At 41.7% G+C, this 20,624-nt stretch overlaps 2 protein-coding genes across 2 annotated transcripts in view; one reads left to right on the plus strand and one right to left on the minus strand.

The window, feature by feature from the left end:
- The window catches only part of LOC148901886 (zinc finger protein RFP-like), a 123,158-nt gene that overhangs the window by 83,921 nt on the left and 18,613 nt on the right, over positions 1 to 20,624 (plus strand). The window lies entirely within an intron of this gene.
- On the minus strand, positions 327 to 20,496 carry LOC148901894 (adenylate cyclase type 4). The gene is made up of 27 exons (XM_088989971.1): positions 20,282 to 20,496; positions 19,679 to 19,846; positions 16,104 to 16,856; positions 15,251 to 15,448; positions 15,008 to 15,169; positions 13,780 to 13,929; positions 13,563 to 13,708; positions 13,374 to 13,485; positions 13,157 to 13,284; positions 12,752 to 12,910; positions 12,517 to 12,676; positions 12,276 to 12,443; positions 12,175 to 12,206; positions 11,514 to 11,567; positions 11,279 to 11,342; positions 11,091 to 11,188; positions 10,249 to 10,333; positions 10,028 to 10,165; positions 6,870 to 6,947; positions 5,690 to 5,868; positions 5,507 to 5,591; positions 5,005 to 5,163; positions 4,707 to 4,853; positions 4,521 to 4,622; positions 3,882 to 3,996; positions 2,295 to 2,419; positions 327 to 2,226 (listed from the first exon to the last, which is right to left on the minus strand). The coding sequence occupies exons 3-27, from the start codon at positions 16,797 to 16,799 to the stop codon at positions 2,092 to 2,094; spliced, it is 3,675 nt and encodes a 1,224-aa protein (XP_088846097.1). The 5' UTR covers positions 16,800 to 16,856; positions 19,679 to 19,846; positions 20,282 to 20,496; the 3' UTR covers positions 327 to 2,091.

The raw sequence follows: 20,624 nt of genomic DNA on the forward strand, positions 1-20,624 counted from the left end.
AACCTGAGAGCAGGACCTATCATAGCAGTGTCCGGCACCGCAATGTCTGGACAGTAGGGATATATATATATATATATATATATATATATATATATATATATATATATATATATATATATATATATATATATATATATATATATATATATATATATATATATATACACAGCTGAAGAAACCTTTACATCGATGGACCACTCCTGTACGACTGAGAGTTTACACAGACTTATTTCACATTAAAATCAAGGGGTATCTGTATTTAAACAAGTTCCATTCATTCATGAAAATGTGATGCGATGCAAGAAACTCTTAAGAGAATGTCAAATGCATTTTTTTTATTTCCGTTGTGTTACTTTACAAATAGTATTTCCAAATTCTGTACAACATCCAGCTCTAAAAATAAACACAAAGATATACATAATCTAACAATATTTAAAAATAAATATTACAACTTTTTGCAATGCAATTTTAATTTTTTAGCGACTTCAACATTTCTTTGGAGTGCTGCCTACGGTAATATATGAAATACGTTCCTGAAAACAATAGTTAAATAGAAGTGCAAATATTTTAACAAATAATAACTGGTATAAATTGGTCACCTTGTACAAAATCAGTTGAGCACAATTTACTGCAATTAAATGGACTCAGAAATTGGGAGGATTGAAAAAATAAGTTAGTGCTTGGAATTTTTTTCTTGTTTTCAACTATTATAATTAAATTCATGTATATTATTTAAATGGTTAGAATGTTGGACCCTTGTTAGTAAAGTTAACTTGGTCATCACGTAAGAACACTGGTGATAAATGTGAATAACCAAATATGATCATCGAGTTGGGAATAATTTCAGAGTATTTCATGACAGTATATTTCTTAAGTACAGTTGACATGAATTCAAAGAACAACCGATGTGTCCGGACAAGTTGTGTCCACAATTTGTAAAATGACTTCAAATGACTTCTACTGAGTGTATTTTACAAAGATTCCACCGCATGTAGCTATATTTTACGTTTTAAGACTAGCGCTGAATATTCCGGAAGTCTTGTTTTTGTGTTGGTGACGAGTCCTGACCCTACGTCACTGAAGGAACGCCCCTAACCGAGAAATGACATACCTTGCATCACCTCAATGCATTTTGCGGTACTTTGTTTGGTCTGAAAGCTTCGTGTTGATGGCGAAATTAGAAGAAAAACACATAAATAACGCTATGGGGAATCGTTGTGTGTCTTCTACAGTGTATTTGACAAAACTTCCCAGGAGACAATTTCCACGGAGCTTTGTTGCCGTCTTCTGCCTTTTTTTGGGTACTGTGAGTAGTAAAGAGTTTGTCACTACATTTCTCTCCAGATGCATCAAAATGACCGGAATAAATTCTTTAATCGATTGCTATCATGTATGATTTCCTCTTCAGAACTACATATTTGAATCATATTCATAACTGGATGAGTAACAAGAAAGCATCTTTTCCGAATCTGAAGCCATTGTTTTGATTCTCGAGCAAGGCAAGACGTCTTGGCGTGACACCACAAACAAGGGGGCGGGACCTTCTGAAACTGGCCACTTCCGGGTTCAATTTGAAGTAGTTTTTGGACACGTTAAGTTTTGCATTTGACTAAAAATATCATACTGCGTGTTGTGGGTATTTTAGATGCGATAAAACGTTTTTCTGATGTCAGTTAGGAAACAAAAAAGCGATGTCGGTTGTCCTATAACTTTTAAGGACAATACATTTGGCACTCTGTGAGTCAAATATTTGTTGAGCCTGTATTATTGTGATTAAAACTTTGATAACCACTGACGTCGACATTTCCGTTGTCAACCAAAAATGTCTTTCATCTAATTCGCTTAACTAGTATCGTTGTCATGTTTGGAAAAAGAAAAGTGTCCATATGTAAATATAGACATACAAGTGTGATCATTCAACTGATCAGGATCATATTTAGTGTCTCATCCTAAGACTGAACCAATCCAAGGTGACAGAGGTCCGGCGGGCAACAAGGCTCGACAGCGACATCGGCGGTACAGCCAGTGCAATTTCAATGGTGGCCTCCTTGCAAAAGTCTTTCAAGGCGCGCTGAGTGCAAACTGGAGCCGTCAGAAGTTTGGAGATACGTGCTCTGTATTGACAAAGTACGTGGTCAGCTCCCCTTTCCCCTTGACGTTGATGACTCCTCGGAGTGTGATACCGTAGCCCACGCTTTGGACCACCTGGGCCGTCTCCTCTGTCACCTGGATGTAGAGACGGAAGCGGACTTGGTCAAGCGGGGAAGCAGGGAAGTTAGTGACGATGGACTAACCTGGATCCTGTCCAAGACTCCTGTGCTGTCCATCCTGCTGGCCACGTTGACTGAGTTCCCCCAGATGTCGTACTGCGGTTTATGAGCACCGATGACGCCAGCAATGACGGGTCCTTGGTTTATTCCTGCAAATGAACATTTAACGGTCAATTCTTTTATTGAAGAAATGTCATAGATGTTTGCCCGGACACTGAACAAAGGCTTGAACACAGGAAGAGTGTCTTTCACTGCCGGTAGGTCACGCAGCCATTGATGCCAGACGCCCAACCTCTTCAGCCCTCTGCTAAGCTATTTATTGAAAATATATGCAAATTTAAAGGACAACAGACGTCTCCAGACAAGTTGTGTCCATAATTTGTAAAATGGCTTCAAATGACTTCCACTGGGCGAATTTTAATAAGATTCCACCGCATATTGCTATATTTTACGTTTTAAGACTCGCGCTGAACATTCAGGGAGTCTTGTTTTTGAGTTGGTGACGAGTCCGTACGTGACGTCATGAAAGGACCCCCCGCCCCGACCGTAAAAAAGACGCATTGTAGTGTCCTTCCATCACGTCAATGTATTTTGCTGTACTGTTTTGTTTGAAAACCTTGTGTTGCACCCAAAAGCCACCAGAAGAGGGAGTCCAAGATCCATGGAAGGAATTTATCAGCCTGTGGAAACGGGCTGATTCATTCCTCACGGGAGCTGGTCGCCATTTTTTTGCCTCTTTTGTGGGACGCTACATTGCAGTCCAGATGCCTCAAAATGACACGGAAGGACTTCTTTAATCGATTGCAAACATGTATGCTTTCCTCTTCAGAACTATTTGAATCACATTCATAACTGGATGTACAACAAGAAAGCATATTCTCCGAATCTGAAGCCATTGTTTTGATTCCCCAGCAATGCAAGACGTCTTGGCGTGACGTCATTCACGAACTGGGGGCGGGACTTTCTCAAAATGCCCACTTCGCAGCTCAATTTTTTGCAGATTTTGGACACTTTTAAGTCATTTTTATTGGTGTTTTGCATTTGAATAAAAATATCATACTGCATGTTTTGGGTATTTAAATGCTATAAAACGTTTTTCTGATGTCAGTTAAAAAACAAAAAAGTGACGTCGGTTAAGGGATACATTAGTAAAACAGCTTTCTTGATTTGAATACCACGCCCCTGGACATCCCATCTGACAAGCACCAACATCCATAAACCAACAGAACATAGACATTTTTAATTGGTTGTCTTTCCATGAACTGATTGATTTTTAACCTGGCTAATGAGCTCTTCCTGTGAAGGAGTTACCAAGTCCTAAATTCCTCCCAAGGTCAGAGCTCCTACCAGAGGATGACAGTTTAACAGGCTGTGCCTGTTAACCTCAGATTGACCCCAGATTTTCTATGCTTCCATTGTGGGCCTTGTGTTCGGCCAACTAAGCATACAACAGCATGAAACTTCTAAATATGTTAACTTTATTCTGTGTATTCTCTATCAAGAACCAAAACATGAATGGTAACGATAACTTGTGCTTTTGAGTCAACCCACTAAAAGAGCGGTTGTGCTATTGTCAATTGCAATAATCACACGGTAGGAAAACGGGCTCACCTATCCGCAGTTTAAAGCTGTTGAAGGAGTGCGTGTTGATGAGCTCCAGGTTGCTCATTAAAGCGATGGCAAACTCTACCATGGAGCGCACATGACTGTAGGACATGTCACATTTCTGCAGAGGGCCCAATAAATCATGTTTCAAAGGAAGCAAATCAATGTGAACGTACAATGAGTCCTGAAGAAATTGCATATTTTCTGAGCAACGTTTTTTTTAAACTCTATCAATTCCAGTCAATCGGAATTTATACTTGTGTGCGCCTTTGGTGTAGTACTATGTTCGGCCACAACATGCCAGGCAGCACTGAGTACTACTGGATGGAGATGACGTGTAATTAAGAAAACAAAAGAAGTGGAATACCCCGAGTCCTAAACATAGACGTTGAATTTGCATGTATTAAAGTTGCATATTTGAAAGTTCATACATCGATGCTAATTTCCAGTAGCCCAATTACGGTTTTACAGGAATCACAGTATATTTTAGCATCAAGCTAGCATACCAATGTCGATTGTGTGATTTAGTAGAACATTTTTGTTTAGATATACAATTCTAAATTCTGTTTTGTTTCATGTTTCGGGTATTGATGTTGCCTGTCACTGTAAAATCTTAGTCCAAGATGGAGTTTGCGATCAATATACCTTTCTCTCATCCCATGAGTGCGTCAGCCCCGCGGCTGCCATGTAAGTACTTCCGATGGTCTTTATCTTCTCCACTGAACAGAACTTTGGCTTGGATAAAAGCTGAGCAAATAATAGAGACAGTCTATGTAAGAAATTAGGCGTATGCTTGGGTAAAACCTTGAAGACGCTACTAATCCCTCGCACCTCATCAAAATCTGCAATGATCTCATTGAGGAAACGTAAACACTCCAGACCATCTCTAGTGGCGCTGCTCTCGCTGTAAAACTCCTTAAACTGAGGCACGGAGGCGAACATGATGCACACGCACTCATACGACTGGCTGTATAGGTCCTGAAAGCAAAAACATGCCATCAAATTTCAGCAGCAGGTAACTTTGATTTAAATCTAGCGGCAATTCAGACCACAAATTATAACAAGACATTTTTTGATATTCATAAAAATTCTCCAATGTTACCCCTTTCCTCTCAAAGCAAAACATCACCTGATTGCGGACGGTTTTGCCTATGAAGAAGGAAGCCACGTGAAGGGGGAGAACGTTCTGGAGCAGAAGCTTATTGACATTCTCCACAGTCTCCATTTCCTCTTGTTCCAACTTGAAACAGTGTTCCAACAGGAAGTCTACACGGCAGCCCAGCTCATCCTGACAGGGTTGATTGATTAAACTTTTTTTTACTTTGAACACACAATGCAAGCAAATAAATAAATAAATAAATAAATAAATAAATGAACAAACAAATAAATAATCCACCATTTTACACCACACGTTAACAAATGTTCCTGATTATGCGTAATATTAAGTACCATTTTTGTTTAGCAATAAATCATGCTTTCCTTCCCTATTCCCAGATGAATTTTAGATCTTTTCTGGTAGCTAGTCATTTTTGATCTTAGACAATCTGTGAATTTTATTAGATTTGATTTAATAAGAATGAACTGTAGGGCAGAAATCTTCGTGTATTGCATTACTATGTGCATGCTCTCACCTGTCTGGCCAGTATGATGCAGACAATATAAAAGATGACCAGCCATACACCAGACATGATCTGAGGGTCCTTCAGCACACCAGGCCTGGGAACAGCATACATATTGAAAAGAGTCAGAGCTTGTTTCCCAGGACCAAAGGCAACTATACACCCTGTCGGCATAAAAAAAAGACTCTCTCTCACTTGTTGGTGCCGTTGTACAGTAGGTCAATGAGGCAGGACGAGCGGTTGGCGTAAACGTGGATAAAGAGGGCCAAGTAAACCACCACGGCCAGCGTGAGGAGCAACGCCTTTACCGACAAACATATTCTGACAAAGACGATGACTCCCAACATGGCCAGCAGGCAGCAGTACAGGTAGTACTGGAAGCATGAATAGAAATACATTTGAGTGCTTATTCAATATCCTTATAACGCCCTTCAAGGACAACCGGCGTCTGCGGACAAGTTGTGTCCATAATTCGTAAAATGGCTTCAAATGACTTCTACAGAGCGTATTTTACAAAGATTCCACTGCATATAGCTATATTTTACGTTTTAAGACTCGTGCTGAATATTCTGGAAGTCTTGTTTTTGAGTTGGTGACGAGTCCTCACCCTACATCACTGAAGGAACGCCCCTGACTGAGAAAGGACATACACCTCATATATACAAAGGACATCACCTCAATGCATTTTGCGGTACTTTGTTTGGTCTGAAAACTTCGCGTTGAACCGCGTTGATGGCGAAATTAGAAGGTAAACACACAAATAACGCAATGGTGAATCGTTGTATGTTACACCGAGACAACTCTTTGATATTTGTTGAAAAAAATTCCAAACTGCAAAACAAAACTATTTCCAACGGACCTCTGCCGCCATTTTCTGTGACACTACACATCAGTCTTGGGCAATCAAAACGACCCAGAAAACCTTCTTTAATCGATTGCAAACATTTATACTTTCCTCTTCAGAACTCTTTGAATCATATTCATAACTGGATGGTAACAAGAAAGCATATTCTCCGAATCTGAAGCCATTGTTTTGATTCTCGAGCAAGGCAAAATGTCTTGCCGTGACTCCACGAACAAGGGACCTTCTGAAACTGGCCACTTCCGGTTTCAAATTGAAGTACTTTTTAGACACTTTAAGTCATTTTTATTGGTGTTTTGCATTTGAATAAAAATATCACCGTGCGTGTTTTGGGTATTTTAGATGCTATAAAACGTTTTTCTGATGTCAGTTAGGAAACAAAAAAGTGACGTCGGTTGTCCTTTAAGTGTTAGTGTACCCTCAATACTCTGGATAAAGAATGTCCAAGATTTGCACACTCGAAGAAATTCATGCCTTATATGAAGAAGCTACACATTATCATTGCTAACTCACAGGAACAGTATATAGTTTGAGACCCTCCAGCACCCTCCTGTCGCTGATTTCAGTGCAGTTGTTTCCTGGGATGAAGACCTGAGGAAGTACAGAAGAAAGGAAGGAATTCGTAAATGCACAAATGCTGCGTACCAACTCTTAGGCACAAGAAAGATGATGTGGAAAAAGAGAGGGACTGTTTTTAAACAACACCTCATATCATATAAAAGTGAAGAATATGATTAACACAATGTGTACTTTGTGCATTTCCTTTCATTTCTGTTTTGTTCTGTACATCTTTTTAACAACACACTAATGGGCTACAACACATTCATTTTATACTGAATCATTGCTCTGGTTCTCAAAAAGTCTTGGGATGAATCAAGTTCACCAAAGGAAATTCCATTGCATCGTTTAATATAAGAACAAAAGGCTCACAAAGTTGAGGATGGCCATCAGCAGTGTGATGAGTAAACTTAGGCAAACGATAAACAGCCGCAGCGCCGCCCTGGTGGAGACCCTACTACACAGTCCCGACATCCAATGAATTTGGGGACGTGTCTTGGAATGCCATTTCTTCAGACAAAAAATGAAAAAAGAGGAAATAATGTCATAAATACCCATTGACATATTTTATTGGTGAGTTTAGCCAAGCATACCTGGAAGTAGCCACATAATACAATGGACAAAAGAAGTACCAACACGGGAAAGGTGGCGCTGTAGGACACGGCCAATTGAAAGTTCCTGGTAAGGATGCAAACACATGAACATATTAAATAGTAATGTTTACAACCAAATATTTGAAATAGTAATGTTTCCCCATCAACTAAAAATTATAAATTTGAGAAAATGTTCCTCCTTCCTGATGGTTATTTTTTAACATATAAAACTTAGTGTAATTGATGAGAACATGAATCAACATGTAGTCCGGTTTTCACATTTCAACTGTTTCCTTTTTTCCTGTCTTCATTTTACTTTGAGCATTTCCAAACCTTCTTGTAGCATAAAGCATATTTGTCGCATTCTTAGTGAGCTGATCCAACCTCATAAATACACTTACACAAACCTTATGCATTATGTTGCTGATAGAGAATAGACAGAATAGAAGTTAACATATTTAAAAGTTTCATGCTGCTTAGTGCTGTCGAACACAAGGCCTAGGTTACAAATCTATCAGTTCATGGAAAGACAACCCATTAAGATGTTTACATTCTGTTGGTTTATGGATGTTGGTGCTTGTAATATGCCTTTGTTCACAGTGTCCGAGCGAACATCTCTGACAATACTTCCCAAAATGCTAGCTACAGTTGCACAAAGGGTGGTAGACTCTTTTTTTTAAATTTAATGCATAGAGTTTTTTGGAGAAAATGAATGCTAAGTTAAATTTTAAATCTGGATAACATGAATTTAAGTCATAAAAACTGTTTATTATGTAAAAAGGGAAAGTCATTGGTTATTTCCCGTTCAATCTGATAGAATACAAACAATTGTGGTGGCACTCACTTGTCAGAAACGAGCATCTGGACAGCAAAAAGAGTGACAAAGACTAAAGCCAGGCAGCTCATGGACTGGTGTAACCCCTTCACCTCTGACAGGCGAAACTGTAACACATGCGCACACCCACACACACAAGATGTGAGACAAAAACACCACAGTGGCTGGCTCACTTCCTGTTGGGCAAGTTACATCACCTGCCTCTCCAAGCGCATGTCATTGAACAGCAGCGTGAGACAGTTAAGCCTTTTGGCCCTCCACCTGTGGGAACACACACACGCAGATGCGCACACACACACGCACACACACACGCACACACACACACACACACACACACACACACACACACACACACACGCACGCACACACACACACGCGCACACACACACACACACACACACACAGATCAGAGGGAGAGTCAAAAAAAAGATAAAAAAAAAATACAATCAAACTTACCCTGCAATGTCCATGGTGTCCAGCGAACCCCTCACACGGTGATCTACAAATAAACTGAGACAAAAAGTACACGCTCCGTCGATGGTTCTCATATCTAGTTAGGACAACTGTATTTTCCAGAGTATAAGGCACACCCCCAATGAATGGTGTGTTTTCAAACATTTTCCATATATAAGGTGCAACTTCAATTAATGAAACAAGTTTTATAAATATAATATATACTGCGAGACTAATAAAGGCAAATCCAATCCAATCCAATATAAATATAGTATCTAAAAGTTTTCCAAATATAAGGTATACCATATTTTAAGTGCTACAGTAGAGGCTGGGATTACGCACTACTTCTTCTACGGCGGTGGGGGGGTGGAGTTGGTGGCTGCTGACAGTTGTTGTGAGACCTGTTGTGGCTCAATATGACTTCACATATAAGGCGCACGGTCGGTCATCTTTTGAAGAAAATCAAGTCTTTTGGGTGCGCCTTGTACACCGGAAAATATACAGTGCTTGAAATTTGCTGCTCAAGGTTAAAGTGCATTTTAGCTTAATTTGAAAATATTTGGGCCACTTTTAGTGGTGCATTTGAATCATTGACATTTTTAGGCTGTGTTATTTTGCCTGTGTAATCAATCACCCTGAACATTTAAACCAAAATGGAGCACACCTGGATGGGCTGTTCTGGTAAAGTGGTCTTTCCTGAAACATAATTTTTCCAATTAGGACATGAAAGTCTCTGAGTGTTTGCATAGCACACGGTCAACATACAGCCCATGACTGCTGTTGGTTGACGGCGACGTCGTTGTTTTTCTTGGGGAGCTTAGCGTGATGGTTGCTGAGGTCGGCGAAGGGGCGGATGTTCCTCCATGACTGAAGGTACTGAGACATGCGCATGGACGCCCGCTCCGTGTTCTCCACAGTGCTGAGACGGTTGGCCAAATGCTGCGTACCAACTCTTAGGCACAAGAAAGATGATGTGGAAAAAGAGAGGGACTGTTTTTAAACAACACCTCATATCATATAAAAGTGAAGAATATGATTAACACAATGTGTACTTTGTGCATTTCCTTTCATTTCTGTTTTGTTCTGTACATCTTTTTAACAACACACTAATGGGCTACAACACATTCATTTTATACTGAATCATTGCTCTGGTTCTCAAAAAGTCTTGGGATGAATCAAGTTCACCAAAGGAAATTCCATTGCATCGTTTAATATAAGAACAAAAGGCTCACAAAGTTGAGGATGGCCATCAGCAGTGTGATGAGTAAACTTAGGCAAACGATAAACAGCCGCAGCGCCGCCCTGGTGGAGACCCTACTACACAGTCCCGACATCCAATGAATTTGGGGACGTGTCTTGGAATGCCATTTCTTCAGACAAAAAATGAAAAAAGAGGAAATAATGTCATAAATACCCATTGACATATTTTATTGGTGAGTTTAGCCAAGCATACCTGGAAGTAGCCACATAATACAATGGACAAAAGAAGTACCAACACGGGAAAGGTGGCGCTGTAGGACACGGCCAATTGAAAGTTCCTGGTAAGGATGCAAACACATGAACATATTAAATAGTAATGTTTACAACCAAATATTTGAAATAGTAATGTTTCCCCATCAACTAAAAATTATAAATTTGAGAAAATGTTCCTCCTTCCTGATGGTTATTTTTTAACATATAAAACTTAGTAATTGATGAGAACATGAATCAACATGTAGTCCGGTTTTCACATTTCAACTGTTTCCTTTTTTCCTGTCTTCATTTTACTTTGAGCATTTCCAAACCTTCTTGTAGCATAAAGCATATTTGTCGCATTCTTAGTGAGCTGATCCAACCTCATAAATACACTTACACAAACCTTATGCATTATGTTGCTGATAGAGAATAGACAGAATAGAAGTTAACATATTTAAAAGTTTCATGCTGCTTAGTGCTGTCGAACACAAGGCCTAGGTTACAAATCTATCAGTTCATGGAAAGACAACCCATTAAGATGTTTACATTCTGTTGGTTTATGGATGTTGGTGCTTGTAATATGCCTTTGTTCACAGTGTCCGAGCGAACATCTCTGACAATACTTCCCAAAATGCTAGCTACAGTTGCACAAAGGGTGGTAGACTCTTTTTTTTAAATTTAATGCATAGAGTTTTTTGGAGAAAATGAATGCTAAGTTAAATTTTAAATCTGGATAACATGAATTTAAGTCATAAAAACTGTTTATTATGTAAAAAGGGAAAGTCATTGGTTATTTCCCGTTCAATCTGATAGAATACAAACAATTGTGGTGGCACTCACTTGTCAGAAACGAGCATCTGGACAGCAAAAAGAGTGACAAAGACTAAAGCCAGGCAGCTCATGGACTGGTGTAACCCCTTCACCTCTGACAGGCGAAACTGTAACACATGCGCACACCCACACACACAAGATGTGAGACAAAAACACCACAGTGGCTGGCTCACTTCCTGTTGGGCAAGTTACATCACCTGCCTCTCCAAGCGCATGTCATTGAACAGCAGCGTGAGACAGTTAAGCCTTTTGGCCCTCCACCTGTGGGAACACACACACGCACGCACACACACACACGCGCACACACACACACACACACACACACACACACGCACGCACGCACACACACACGCGCACACACACACACACACACACACACAGATCAGAGGGAGAGTCAAAAAAAAGATAAAAAAAAAATACAATCAAACTTACCCTGCAATGTCCATGGTGTCCAGCGAACCCCTCACACGGTGATCTACAAATAAACTGAGACAAAAAGTACACGCTCCGTCGATGGTTCTCATATCTAGTTAGGACAACTGTATTTTCCAGAGTATAAGGCACACCCCCAATGAATGGTGTGTTTTCAAACATTTTCCATATATAAGGTGCAACTTCAATTAATGAAACAAGTTTTATAAATATAATATATACTGCGAGACTAATAAAGGCAAATCCAATCCAATCCAATATAAATATAGTATCTAAAAGTTTTCCAAATATAAGGTATACCATATTTTAAGTGCTACAGTAGAGGCTGGGATTACGCACTACTTCTTCTACGGCGGTGGGGGGGTGGAGTTGGTGGCTGCTGACAGTTGTTGTGAGACCTGTTGTGGCTCAATATGACTTCACATATAAGGCGCACGGTCGGTCATCTTTTGAAGAAAATCAAGTCTTTTGGGTGCGCCTTGTACACCGGAAAATATACAGTGCTTGAAATTTGCTGCTCAAGGTTAAAGTGCATTTTAGCTTAATTTGAAAATATTTGGGCCACTTTTAGTGGTGCATTTGAATCATTGACATTTTTAGGCTGTGTTATTTTGCCTGTGTAATCAATCACCCTGAACATTTAAACCAAAATGGAGCACACCTGGATGGGCTGTTCTGGTAAAGTGGTCTTTCCTGAAACATAATTTTTCCAATTAGGACATGAAAGTCTCTGAGTGTTTGCATAGCACACGGTCAACATACAGCCCATGACTGCTGTTGGTTGACGGCGACGTCGTTGTTTTTCTTGGGGAGCTTAGCGTGATGGTTGCTGAGGTCGGCGAAGGGTCGGATGTTCCTCCATGACTGAAGGTACTGAGACATGCGCATGGACGCCCGCTCCGTGTTCTCCACAGTGCTGAGACGGTTGGCCTGGAAATGAATGAGCCATGTCGTCACATGCTTGCGACTCCACGCCGTAGTTTGCTGCTGGAATAACTCCCACCGTTGTCGATCTTTGGAAAAGGCTTCCAGAGTTGTTGGGGTCCAGAACCAAAAAGGTTTTTCTTCCTTGAAGAAGAGAATCCCGATTCCCGCCGTCACCGTCTTCCACTTGGTACGCTCCATTCAGGTGTTGCAGAGTCTCTTCCGTGATGTGAACTCGCCTTGTAGAAAGAAAAAACACGTTTGTTTCCTTCTAAAGCGCAAATTCCAGGATATGATTATCTTCATTAGCTCACCCAGGAACGCCTCCGGATTCCATGTGATTGGCGAGCGTGACGTCATGTGACCACACGTCGTACTGCCATTTTTGCAAACCGATCACACCAGAGAGCACATTGCCCGTGTGAACGCCGACGCGCATGCTGATCTCCACTCCTGTGGCTTCTCGTAGTTTACTGAAAACCAAGAAAAGGAGAACAGTTCGTTTTATGCGTTAGCGTATCCCCCAAGCTCCTTCCGACAGTTCTCCTTTTGCATCTGGGCCTAGAAAAGTTTTTCCTTTTCGCTACAACGTCTGAAACTGTATCAGATATTCCAGTTTCTCAATATTAAAAAAAGAAAACTTCAGGCCACTTGTATATCAAGGTGTGTAGGATGTGAAGTTGTTGTCCAGTGAAGATCTCAGTTGCAAATGAGCTAACCTGATAGCGGTGCACATGTCCAAGCCCATCTGAACACAATTGCTGGCATGTGTGGGAATTGGGTCAGGCAGTCCTGACACGCAGTAGTAGCAGTCACCCAAAATTTTAATACGAAGGCATCCGTTCTTCTGCAGACAGCGACAGGATATGCGGTAAATATAACGCCACGCTGTCAAACACTTGCACGTGCGCACTCTTGGAAGAGATCTGTCGTTACCTTGGCGATGTCGTCAAATCTGCCAAAGAGCTTGTTGAGCACAGCAACGAGCTCCTCTGGTGAGCAGCTACTGGCTAGTTTTGTGAAGCCCACAATATCCGCGTATAGAATGCTATGCACACGCACATACATGCATATAAGTTGAGTATCGGAGAAACTGAAAGCATGACAGCATTTTGACAGTCTCACCTGACGTCTTTGTGCTGCCGTATGTACAGACTGTGGAAGTTGTGCCGATTTTCTTTCTCACTCGTGGGCTTAGTTAGCCTATTAATCACCTCCGTTTTCAGCTCTATGGCGATGTAACGAGGCAATACAGACAACAGAAGACGTTCCTGGAACCAACGGACGACAATTGTTTCTAACAGGTCACTCAGGAAAAAATAATAATTAGATCAGATCAAACCTGTTGGTATTTTCTGATTTCCTTCTGGGAGCGGATGGTGCTGAACTTTTCTCTCTTACGATTGGATTTCCTGAGATCGTTTTCCGTAGTCCAGAGGTGGAAGACTCCGATGCAGTTCACACACAAGAATAGTATGCCATTTGCCACCAGCTGTGAACGCAAATCCGACATGAGTGGCAAAGTGAAAAGAGCGTCAAGTTTAAAGTTGAAAAGAAAAGAAAAAAACATTTTGAAGAGCGAATTTGGAAGGGCACAGGATACAGACGTTCCCTACCGGTCGTTCGTAAGGTGAATTTGTTCGTAAGTTGCTTCTGTGCTATATTTTGTATGGAATGTATGTTCAAGTCAAACACTTTATGGGGAAGTATAAAACACAGACACTAACAGTCGTAAAATAAATTCACACCTACTGTAGTACGACGACATATATCCTTGGGTCTTCAGTCAGCCATTACTGCCACTGCTGGCACGTAATTACTGAATTAGGTGCCAGCAGCCATGACTTTTAGTTAGGCATCGCATCTTCCTGGAGCGTCAACTGGGAAGAAGGATTTCCCCGTTCACATACTCTGTACAGCCAATCGTAAGCAAGCTCGGCGGATCAGGGCCTAAACTTGTTGGCAACACTTCAGCATAGCCGGACGCTGAATGGTCAGCCTTGGTTTCCTTCACGTAAACATCCAGCCTTTGAAATCTCCAATGTGTCTGTGTTCATGCGTGTGTGTGAAGCACAGTACGCTGCCATTCGCAAGCGAGCTCGGCCGTGCAATACAAAATTTAACTTACAGAATCTCTGTCCGCACATTTTTCGACATACTGTACCCGCAAAAATGTACGTATGTATTCGTAACTCAAATGTTTGTAAGTTGGGGAGCGTCTGTAAATGGGTGTGTATTATTTACCAGCTTTTGTGCCATTTATGAAATATTTCCATTCTCACAATACACAGGAATAGGTTCCAATGTGTCATACATTAACACCATGACTTTGGTGCTATCTGGTGACATCTTGAAGTGAGTTGAGGAGTTTCATTCATGGCAACAATCGGCCAGAAAAACATTTTTGGTTCGTTTTGACTGTGTCAATGACTCACAGCCTTTCACATCTGGAGGGAGCTTAGGACAGAGCCCTGTTGGATTTACTGTATTTGAACGAAAACTCCCCATTTGAAATTCCCATTGATTTTTTTTTTTTCGTTTCTTGGCAACGTTCATCAAAGCAGACGCACCTGCACAGTCAAGTCTGGCGTCTCCGGACTTGTGACCGGGACATAAACACTGATGATGATGATGTGCGAAACGCTGGTCCAAATCCCAACCATGAGTGCCCAGGCCAGTGAGAGCGGGAGCACCGTGTACACACTCAGTGACAAGAAAAGGAAGAAAGCGACCTGTGGAGAACCAAAGTCAGCACAGACGGACGGGTGTGAGTTTCTTTCAAGACGACTCTACTCTGGTGATGTCTCCCCCACCTGTTCCCACGTTGTGACAGGTCCTCCAGTGAAGATGAATACGATGGCGATGACGTACAGCGTCCCCCAAACGAAGAGGGCCAAGGCGCCGGCGCAACGCCTCACGGTGGCCAGCCACGGGAGGCACACCAGAAGGCCAGCGCTCAGGCAGAGAACCACGCACAACACCGACAGAGCTCCCACGTGAACGGCAAGGTTCTGCGTGTAAGATGCAACCATTGAATGTGATCGCAAGCTCACACTTCTTTTTTAAATCATTCACTGACAGATGATGTGTCCACTCCAGTGCCAGGGTTTTTTTCACTCAAATTGCAGGACCCACAGAATATTGAGTTTTAGGACTACATCAACATTCAATTTAGAGTAAGAAACATTAGACACTCTTCTTTCTCCCGGAAAAAAAGAGTTAATTCCTAAGTTATATGGGACTGGAGTTATATGAGCTTGAAATGGGGACGGCTGTACAAAATACAATGCAATACATACATATTGATTTATATAGCACTTTAACAACAGCTGAAGCTGTACCAAAGCGCTAAAATGGACAAAAGGCAAATGTTGCCCCCTCTTGGAAGGGAAAACATTGCTAGAGGTCTGACCAGCGCTTTATCCGCCAAACCCCGAAAAAATTCGGGAATGGCAGTCCACGTCATGCCTTTTAATTCCCGAATAAATTCAGGAATGGTCGTGAATGAGTTAAATTAGCAGCTGTTTGAAGGTTGAAATTACAGTTGTACCTATGCTAATTCACATGAACTTGTGAATTAACTATGGGGTTTCACACTATATGTTAGCATTGAGCTAGTGGATGTTCTCATTGTATGTTTTATATTACACACAATCTGGTACTCACCCTTCCCATAGTAGGAATGAGGACGATGATGGCGATACAGAAAGCCAAGGACAGAACAAGTCCAGTCAACATGGCTGGTGTCTCCTCCCCACACTGCAGACACCCCCTGTGCATGGACCTGTAGCAACAGTTGACGGCGTCTGTGACGCTGCGCTCCGAGTGTGTGCTTCCATGTCTTTCTTCATGGTCCGCACTGCTGCCTGTACTCACAACGTCATCTGGCGAGCTGGTGTTTTTCTTTTTCTTGCTCGATTTGGTTCTGTTTTTTATTTTGGCTCTTTTTTTGGACTGATTTCCTCCCAAAGTGTGTTCCAAGAGATTGTCAGGAGAAACAGAGGTAGTCTTTTCCAAAGAACTTCCAGTAAATTCACTGAGGTCGCCACTGAAAGCGGTGCTGGCGTAACCCGGGCTGGAGTGAGTGCTGCCATAATCCGAGTCAATGGCAGGGTCCAAGTTTTGAAGTGACGGATCCATCTCTGGTGCGTTGCTCCCGGATGTCCTGCTCGACAAAAAATCCACCAGTGGAGGCTCGGGGAGTTGGACGGATGCTTGAGTTTGCGAGAATCCTGATTGGCTACCCAGCAGTCCTTCGTCATCAGCGGTTTCAGCGATGTGGTCAAGTTCGAGCGTGATGATTCCGGTTTGGGCCACGCCATTAACCCGCAATGCTGCTGCCGCTTCTTGGTCAGGCTGCATCTTCTCCTGGACTCTTGAGCGCTCGTCTGCCGTGGAGGAAGCCTGACAGATGTGCTCCTGCGGAAACACATCCCAGTGATTTTCTTCTCCCCATATCATCATTTCACATTACCAAGAGGGTGCCAAAACGTATTCTATCCGCCGTGGACAGAAAAATTAAAGGCTGCAAGGACCTCCTTGACATTTTTCACCTTGAATTTAGTACCATGAAACGGAATCTGTTAGTGTGTGGATAAGATATGCAAAAAAAATGTTTTTACCCGGACAAATTTAAACCAAGTCAAAGAAAGAATTTGACTCAGGAAAGATTGTCTTTGCATTCAATGAAAATACTCAAAGCCCATCTACTCCTCATCGAACTTTTATTGTTTATATATGCAAAGCACAAGAAAAACACTATCCCCTAATATTTGCATACCAAGCCCTCGGTCGGCTTTGAACCACCGTTACTCCAAAGTACAAGTCCAGGCCCGGGGGCCAGATCTGGCCCGTCCCATCATTTTATTCGGCCCACGGAAGCAAATCAAGCATGTCAAGTGCCATGATGCTTGCTAAAGTCTGAACCAAAATTTCGAATTGTCGTATGTAAACCGCAATAACAGTCATTATTGTTGACTTCAAATTTGAAAACTAGCTATTCATTAGTTTGTTGTGCGTCTTGTATGTAATATATGGAGGGGATGAAACAATCTAATGGCTTCCCCAAATTCATAACGGCCCCCCGAGTGGAAACCGTATCTACAATGTGCAGCAAAAAATTAGTTTGAAACCCTTACTCTAACCCTCTCGTCTGGTCTCCTATAAACACGTCGCAGACGCCGCCGATGACAAATGTTCACCTGGGCCGCTACACTTAATAACAGTTCCCAAACAGTCTTTTGATGTTCTAAAACACTTTGTTCCTAAACTGTTTATCCTCGTCCCCTCTCCCTCAAGGGCAAATCCAGCCTCCTAACATCCGTTCGCACGCTTGCTGTAATGTGATTACATTGGACTTCAAAATGCCCTCCGTCCAAGATGGCCGACACCCATGCGCACAGACATTTGGGGGCGCTAATACACCCCAAAACGTCTAGACAGGCCCAAATTACTGTATTTTCTGGAATATATGGCGCACCTTCAACGAATAACATATTTAAAAAACCTTTGCCATACATAAGGTGCACTGCATTATAAGGGGCACCTCCAATGAATGACATTTTAAAAAGTTTTCCATACATAAAGCTTGCTTTTGATCTATTTAGTTACTTCCAGGTTGAGTGAACGCTGGAGCGTGTGGCTGCCGCTGCTCACCCTCAGAAAAACTTCTCCTGTGACTGTAAAGTGACCTTGAGAGTTTTGAAAGGCGCTTATAAATGAAATGTATTATTATTAGAGTGGGACCTTGGCTTACGAACTTAATTGGTTCCCAAACAGAATGTCTAAGGAGAAACGTGTGTATCCCGAAAATTAATTTCCCATAGGAAACCATTAAAATGAGAATAATCCGTTCCCAGGTCCGCATAAAACATAATTTTCTACTTTCTAATATTCTAAGCCTTACAACTACACAAAATATACCTTATTTTATGTATAATAAATGTGCTGTAGTATTATGATTAAAGAAATAAACTGTACTGTACAATAAAGTCATTTTATTTACCTTTGTGATGGTCATTAATGGCTTGATGGAATGGAATGTCCGGTTTCCTCAGCATTAAACACTTAATAAGGAACATAGGCTTCTTTCACTATCTTGAGGAATGATCCCTTGTAGGTGCTTTCTCTGTGATAATTGTATCTAGTTCTTCATCAATTGTGATCTGTTTAGCTGGGTTGATAGCTTTTTGCATCAAGTGTACAAATGACTTGTGTGGGTTATTTGTGGAGCCTGATTGATGGGATAGTTTAACTGTTTTCTATCCATTTTCTCACTATTCTCACACTCACATTTTTGTTTTTTTGTTTCAAGCTCTGTCATCTCCCTTTCGTGTGTGTGTGTTCCTGGTTCTTTTGCCTTGGGGTTATACCAATAGCTAATTTTAGAACATGTTACAGGCAGGAAAGATAGAAGCAACAGATTTTAGCTTGGTTGATTGTTTGGTCACCCCAGGTCGTGTTTTTGTTGTCCATTCAATTGTGTGTGGTGTGTGGTGTGTGTGTGTGTGTGTGTGTGTGTGTGTGTGTGTGTGTGTGTGTGTGTGTGTGTGTGTGTGTGTGTGTGTGTGTGTGTGTGTGTGTGTGTGTGTGTGTGTGTGTGCGCGCGGACGAGCGTCCATCAGAAACAGACCAGTGTTGAATCCAGACTGTTCCTCGTTAGTGCTGTCGATCCCCCTCACTCAGCACTCAACCATCGATGGCCACTCTGACATTATTCACCCTGAATCGATGGACAAAGTCTCCCAGCCGCAAAAGCAGGTCAACAACATCGTGACAATGACTCACTCAAACACTTAATTCTATTATGTATTATGTCGTCTTTAGTCGCTTTTCTCTTATGCTCAACTCGTTTGTCTGGCTATTTCCTCAGTCAGGCACCGTTCAGGTGTGTACCGGAATGGCATGACAGCAATGCACTTTGACAACAACTTTCCAGTCGCCACCTAGTCCAACAATCAAGTCCTGTCATTTTCTTTCACTAGATTTCTGATCAGCTAATGGCCATTCCGAAATGTCAACAATAACAACAACCATATGAACTCATATGAACTCCAGAGAATACAAAAGTTATTCCATACTGATTGAGGTGTGTCTGAAAAAAAAATTGTGGACGGGTGTCATAAATTTAAATACATTTTGCAGACCGACCAAGACAGTCTGTGCCATGTTGTGAGCATCGTTACCATGACAATACACTTTTTTACAATGCCCGGAGCATCTGAAAGAACCTCCCTACTCACCTGAACGGGCTCAGTGTGATTCTCTTTTTCTTCTTCCAAATCTGAAGTTCGTCATCAAGGGGACCAGTGTAGAACACATGGAAGGCATCAAGTTGGGCCACGACAGCTGAGCTGTGGAGGATCCAGGTAGAATCCTTCCAGGAGTGCATAAAGGCATGGCAATGAAGGCTGAAAAAAATATATGACAAGAATCTGAAGGGATTCCTGGATCACATTTGACCGCTTTACTTGATCGGTTCAATGACAAGCAAAACACCTGCTGTGAGAATAAATAAAAGATACGACTTCAAGGATGAAACGAATACTGATATTGAATGTATCTTAATCATCGCCGTTTGTCAGCGACGTCAAGCAGGTTTAGACCACAAATGGAAAATAAACGAAATATATTCAGACATGTTCTAAAGGAAAATCTGACAAAGCATTACATCACCAAGTAAAAAGGTAACAAGCGCAGACGGTTGCATCGCGAAACGAAAGTGATGTACAACAAAATACACCCTTTTCAACCAAATGATGTAAACTTGTTAACTTTACACACAAAGTACTTTACAAGTGACATTCTTGACATTGAATATAAACCCGCGCGTGTTAGCTTCTTACCTCGTGACACACGTTCAACTTAGTCATGTTCCACTTTCAGCAGCCTGTTTCCTGACCAAAAAACCGACAAAACATTTTCACATTTTAACTATTTTGAGTTCGCTTTCAAAACACCGTGAGAACAACCGGGAGGGACCCGGCGAGTGTAAGTGAGAATTCCAGTGGCAAATGTATGTGCACGGCTTCTTTCTTCCAGGAAAGGTGGGTGGGTGCGTGGGCGTGAGCGACGCCAAGCTCGGCGAGTGTTTTCGGCTACGAAAGAGCCCGTCGCCTGGTGGATGTTCTGTGATGGGGTGAGCTCTGGGGTGAACAGTTCAAGTGGAGGCTTTAGGGGAGTTAAGAA

Source organism: Hippocampus bargibanti, linkage group LG02 (genome assembly GCF_051943395.1).
Source record: "Hippocampus bargibanti isolate YZ-2025 linkage group LG02, ASM5194339v1, whole genome shotgun sequence".
NCBI lineage: Eukaryota > Metazoa > Chordata > Actinopteri > Syngnathiformes > Syngnathidae > Hippocampus > Hippocampus bargibanti.